At 37.6% G+C, this 6,305-nt stretch overlaps 1 protein-coding gene across 5 annotated transcripts in view; it reads right to left on the bottom strand.

Annotated features, from left to right (window-relative positions):
- Positions 1-5,771: 5,771 nt before the first annotated feature.
- The window catches only part of dusp12 (dual specificity phosphatase 12), a 6,557-nt gene continuing 6,023 nt past the window's right edge, over positions 5,772-6,305 (bottom strand). For 4 of the 5 annotated variants that reach the window (XM_014018975.1, XM_014018974.1, XM_014018976.1 and 1 more), the window contains exon 8: positions 5,773-6,169. In XM_014018975.1, the coding sequence (XP_013874429.1) occupies positions 6,026-6,169 (144 nt within the window). In that variant the 3' untranslated portion in view covers positions 5,773-6,025. Of the gene's footprint in view, positions 6,170-6,305 lie in introns of all 5 variants that reach the window. The other variant, XM_014018972.1, reaches the window with a different exon arrangement.

Here is a 6,305-nt window from a genome sequence, read left to right as displayed (position 1 = left end):
CACACACACACACACACACACACACACACACACACACACACACACACACACACACACACACACACACTAAAATCCATGTTGTTTTGCCATCTGTCCTTTACAGAAGCGATACATCTGCTTCACAGCACTGGTTTTAAGATAGCAGCTGTATCCAAACACACATTCCTGACTGGCACTGAGCTAAATCTGAACAAAGAAAATGGTTAAAGACGAAAATGGAAAAAGATCACAGGGATCATCTGGTTCTCTGGCGACTCAGATGTCGTTTATATTTAGCTGCATAAAAAGAACTGATTGATTTTTACTCTTTCTTTGTGTTTAAAGAGAAATCAGGATTTAAACACACAGGAAGAAAAAATAATTGAACTGAAGTGATAAAGATTAAAAATCAGATGTCAGAGAAAACAAAGAGGATCAAGTAAACAAATAAAACTCAGAACTGACAGTAGGGTTTCATCAGCGGATATAAACAAAAATAATTTAATTTTGCTCTAAATTGTTTTGAATTCTACAAGATACATGAAAAACCATCTGCCACCACACAATTATAGCTGGATGTAAATTCATACATTTGTATATGATATAACTGTAACACTTGAGATTTCATTTAGAGTCTGGCATTTATTCATTGGAAGTTGTTTTAATATCAGGCTTTAGGTGGGCAAACAATTCAGGCATTGATCATTTATTTTGTTTATTTCTGTGCCTTGATTTGTTGGTTATAGATGAGCATCCAGTAACTTAACTCCACAGAAAGCTTGGTCCACACTCACTAAAAGCTTTTACAGATTTGTTCCACAGATGCAGCCAAACATGACCAGAACCAGGTGTGGGCTCTTCAGCTGCAGCTTTGTGTGATGGGGCCATAAAATTGAGCAAATCTTGTGTTTTGTTTTGTTTTTTTACAAAATGTTGTCATCACCACTTCAGAGTTCTGTCATTTTACAATTGTCAGGAATTGTTTTATTAACAAGGAGTTTACCCTTATTTTAAGGTGTTCATAGAGGGGGTTTAGCCAAAGTATTCATAAAAATATGTGTGTAAAAATCACAGATCATGTGATATCATGTGCTCACCTGAGGTGTGTTAGTGCTCAGGAACTCTGCTGTGGCCATCTTGAATTGATTTGACTCCTAACACTAATTTTAGATATTCTTCTAATGATTACTTTCTGAGTTTCTTGTAAACAGATTTTTAAAATGTTTTATAAAACCTGTTTTTAAAGCAGACAAATTGATTCCGGTCCAGTTAAACAGAGTCGTCCTGCAGCTGTAYCAGATGTAGCTCTCATTCTGCACGGCACGCATTAATTCTTCCTGAGATTTACGGCTACATAAAAATATTTCTGAAAAATCCTGGAACAATAGTATAAGGTGTTAACTTTGAGGTGCACCTGATACTTTCACAAGTCTTTTTCACTTTTTGTAGTCTTTATTTTGAAAGTCTTTGGTTGCTAATGTCTCAGTTTTGAGGCAGACCTTTGGTGCTTTTTTAAGAGGGCCAACTTGTAAGAAAATATGAACGATGAGGAAAAAAAAGCAAACACAGACAACCGAAATTTAAAAAAAATTGTCCAGGAGAGAGGAAGTAGAAGATGAGAGGAGGAGGAGGAAGAACAAAAGGAAGCAGAACTAATGTGTAAACCAGAGATCAGGCTTCAACATCTGGTTTGGTACTCAGAGCATCTGACAGAAATAATGCTGCTGGCTTCTGATGGCATAAAAACACGTGCAGCTTAGACAGCTAATAGGATGAAAGTATGAAATATTTGAAGACTGGTGCATTAAATCATGATTCAGTCACACACATTAGAAAATAATTTTCCTTTAGTGCATGTAGTTTAAAGTCAGAAAGTGAGAACAGACACAAATACAACAGGCTGAAAGAGTTCTTGCATCAATCTGCAGCTCCAACCAACTCTTCCACTTCGCAGCCAAAAACAGGCTTTTAAATATCGCCAAAAGCCACAGCCTGAGATAATCACCTTTTCCTGTAAACCCTAATAAGAGCGGCACATTACGGCTGAGGACTTTGTAAGCAGAAATCCTCCCTGGTTTTCCCATGAGCCGGTGCCCAGAGACTATCAGAGGAACAAGGTCAGGGGTCTGAACGTGACTCACATCCTCCACTGAGTCTCTTTTTCTCCTGGAGCTCCTTTCATTGGATCAGAGCTCAGGAAGTGGCTCATTCTAGTCTGATGCAGGTATAGCTGCTGCAATAATCTGAGCTTTTTTCATTACCACAGGGATTTTAGAGTCAAGTTTGTTTTTTAAAAAGCAAGAGGAACAAAAAGCTCTAAAAGAGTATTTAATGGAAATAATCATATTTCAAATCCAAATATTACTTTCCTACTAATTCTTTACTACATGAAGCTAGTACTTTTTCTGTTGCTACTTCTAGCTTTTAGCTAACTTTTGCTGCTTTTATCTGGTGTTTTGCTACTTTTTCCTTTTAGCTATCCTTTTGCTACTTTTAGCTTCTGTTGGTTGTCTTGCTAATCAGTGTGCATTGCATTGGCAATGCACACTATTGTGATTCGTTTCCCATCCAAGTCATCTCAACTTTGGCATGTTTCTCCTCCTGCATACTTTGTCCTAGAGCTGCCATTGTAATTTATATCTGTAAAGCTCCTGTGCCAAATGATGGCTATGCCTTTTTGGTGCCTGTAAAACTTGTAGTTTTTGAAATATTAATGTTTAATAAATTAAAATGGCAGTCAATGGAACCTTGTATTGGTCCAATACTGCCCCATGCTGTACTCAACTTGGTACTGCACCATAGTTCAATATTTCAACTCAGTAGTTCAGTGTTTACAGTACTGATATGATTGTATTTTGATGTTTTACTATAATATTGTCTTAATACTGCTCTGTTGTTGTAATATTATGCATTTKTGTGTCAATAATTGTATTGGCAATGTGGCCTCTTTCGGCACACATACAAACCAACCCCTGCCACCATCTTCTGTCACAGCTCCATTGGTCTAATGGTCTATGTCATTGACTTTCATGTGGGAGATCTGGGTTCAAAACTCAGCTTATGCAACTTTAACAAAAAATCTCTTCAAATTTCATATTGTCACACAATTACCTTAATTACAAACACCCGCTGATGTGACAGGCACAAGCTGGTATAGAAAACACATTTAAACTTGGTCAAAGTTCATTCTGCAAGTCCATTGCTGCAGGCAAAGCCATGCTACATGGCAATGCACACTTGTTTTTACATCGTAAAAACCCATGTCTAGTTATAGATTGCCTTTATTTAATTTTTTTATTTTCAAGCCAGCTCATGAAGACCCTCTACTCCAACACCTAAACTAATGAACAATAAGAGACAAAGGAATGGGTTCAGAAGTTGATAAATTGCAAAATTACTCATGACAGAGCAGGTATATAAGCAATAAAAAATTAATCTATTGACTTCTAAATAAGACAATAAAATTCATGTTAGTCTTTTTGTTACTCAGTTGTGTGTTTAATGATTGCAGTGTTAAAGTGATCTCTGCTCAGTGAATGTCACAGATGTGCAGCTTCTAATGTCATGTAAAAAACTCAACCTTATGGAAAAGTTTTCCCTTCTGAAACCATCCCCATCTCATCACAATCATTTTTTAAATGTTAATGTATATTTCCATTTCTACAAAATGATGAGTGATGATTTCTCCTTACAGACTGGAGAACCCTCAGTGTGCCCACCCAGAGGAAGATTCAGGCTTTTTGTCATGATTGTGACAGCAAAGAGAGAAATCACTCATTTTCTATTTCCAGCTACATCTGGTGTCTGAATCATTTGTCTTTTATTACTGTAATGATTCAGTGTCAGCTTTGTTAGAGCACACTCTGCTGCAGATATTCAGCAGCACAACCCTGAGAGCGTCGTCAGATTTCACCAACACTTCTGTTTCTGCAAACAGAACTGTCTCACTTCATAAAACATTAGCTGCACTTTATACATTATTCTCACAGATCAGTAAAAATAAAAGCAACACTCACCAGTAGGATAATAATGTTCTTATTATCAGTTATATATAGTAAAAAACACAATTAAAAAGTACAAATGTGTAAAGCTGTGYGATATTTGTGTAAATTAGTATACTACAGGCTGCAGAATTTTAATCATTGTGCAGCTGCAAGAACTGCATCACAGGGATACTGCATGGAGGTGTGGCTAAAGGTCAGACTATATTAGAAACTTTCTTTATAATGTGCTTTATGAATCAGGAACCATATTAGTGAAATATGTTCGGGTCAGAATAAAAACCATACAAAAAAAAGTGAGTGCTTGAGAAGGCAGAAGCTCCAGTCAGTTGCATCAAGTCCAGATGTTTTAATGGAGTTTTTCTGACACCAAGTGGTCATTATATGTTACTGCAAGTTAGAGTTCAGCTAATGGGATAGCTCAGATTTTTTTCAAGTGGTGTTCCATAGAAAGGTAACGAACAATCAATAACTTACCTGCTGTAGATAGCTCTTTGAACAACCTTATTTAGGAGGGAAAAAAATCTGAGATCAGACTGAAGATGTATCTTAAAACAGCTTCAGTCTCAAAAGCACTGTTTTGGTGCCTTACCACTAACTGTAACTTTAAACCAAAGTGAAAGCTCAAGAGAACTGATTTATTTTTGTAGATAACCTGGTTAAATATTACTGCCTGAAGAGAAAAACACAGCAGAATGGAGTCTTGCTACCTTTCTCTTTTCGTCCTGCCAACAGCCCAGGACAAAAAGAGAAATGAGATAATTCTGCAGCATGAACCGCTCTGTTGATGCTGCAGAGAGGAAGAGCAGCGAGATCTTCACTGTGCTGATAAATCTGTTGAAGAAAAGACACTGAGACATCGAGCAGCAGATCTGATGTTTGCAGTGAGTCAGATCCAGGAGTATAAAGCAGGTTGGAGCAGAAGATCCCTGAGGACAGCTGCAGAACGTAAGCAGCTGCCAAACGCTCTAAGCTCTAAACATCTGTACAGATTCACCAGCTGGCTCCAGACAGGACTTAGATTAGAGTTTAGAAGGACTTTTTTTGTTATTATAGTGCAGTGTTTTACGATTTTCTTGGACGTTTGTAACTCTGTTTTGGGTCATTGTCCTGTTAAAAGGACCCTGAAACTGCAACTGAGACCACACGTTCTGACACCAGGAAGCACATGTCACTCCAGAATGCCTTGATAGTCTTGAGATTTTACATAGATTCAAGACACCTTGTGCCAAATGGAGCAAAACAGCCTCAAAACACCACAAAACTGTGTCTGTTTCACTTTGTCCTTTTATTTGCATGCTTCATTTTTGGATCTATGACAGAGTTGATGTGACTTGACGAAAAAAGTCAGGATTTGTTTCATCTGTCCAAAGCTTTGTGGCTTCTCAAATATTAGTAGATATATTATTTGTCAACACCTGGAAAAAAATGAATCACCATGTAAATAACTTTATAAACTGTATGTATATTTAAATGTTTTCATGTTTTTAGTAACCTTTAAATGTTGACATTGTTCTTTGACTGTTTAAAACCTGGCAGTAACTAGAAGTTTCACAGCACTGAGGGAGAAAAAGAGCAGACTTTTCATTTAAACCAGCTGTTAGACTTAGTTTGGACAGCAGGTGGTGCTGCAGCATCAGATAAGAGGAGGTTTCAAACTGAGAACTCTGGACTCAGATCATCTGCTGCACACAGTTCTAATCACTTATTATCAATAAGAATTTTATTGATAATTATCATGAGGAGTCCTTAACTAGGATGTAGTTAGGCAATTAAATATTCATGTATATTTAAAATTATTACCATAATTGCAGGTGAGTCACGTAAATTTATGTTTTTATAAAACAAGCACCCCCCATCTCCCGCCAAGACCAATGTCCTAGGGGAAAAACTACATTATGTGCAATATTTAACAAATCTTATTACACAATGTAAACAGTTATTTAAGTCATTGTCTCTGAACTCTTATCATGATTAGTAAATTCTAATTTTGTGCACCATGAATCGAGACTTGTGTGTATGAGTTTTTGAATTGTGTGTGTGTGTCAGTTCTGCGCGTTGAGTTGTCGAATTTCGTCCACTCTGTTGCGATGCAGCTGGAAGGCGGGTGTGACCCAGCGACCGCAGGAACACTGGTCCCCACACCAGCTGAACGAACCAAGCTTGGAGCTGCACTTTGGACAGAGCAGCTACACACACACACACACACACACACACACACACACACACACACACAGGGAAAAAAATGGCGCCTTTGAATGATAATGCCTCCAGCTTTGTGCAAAAGAAACACACTGCAGGCAGGATGGAAGATAAGCGAACTGA

This window comes from Austrofundulus limnaeus, unplaced genomic scaffold, assembly GCF_001266775.1.
Source record: "Austrofundulus limnaeus strain Quisiro unplaced genomic scaffold, Austrofundulus_limnaeus-1.0 Scaffold206, whole genome shotgun sequence".
NCBI lineage: Eukaryota > Metazoa > Chordata > Actinopteri > Cyprinodontiformes > Rivulidae > Austrofundulus > Austrofundulus limnaeus.
Note: the sequence above shows the minus strand (reverse complement) of the source record. Positions and strands in the feature narration are given on the sequence as shown.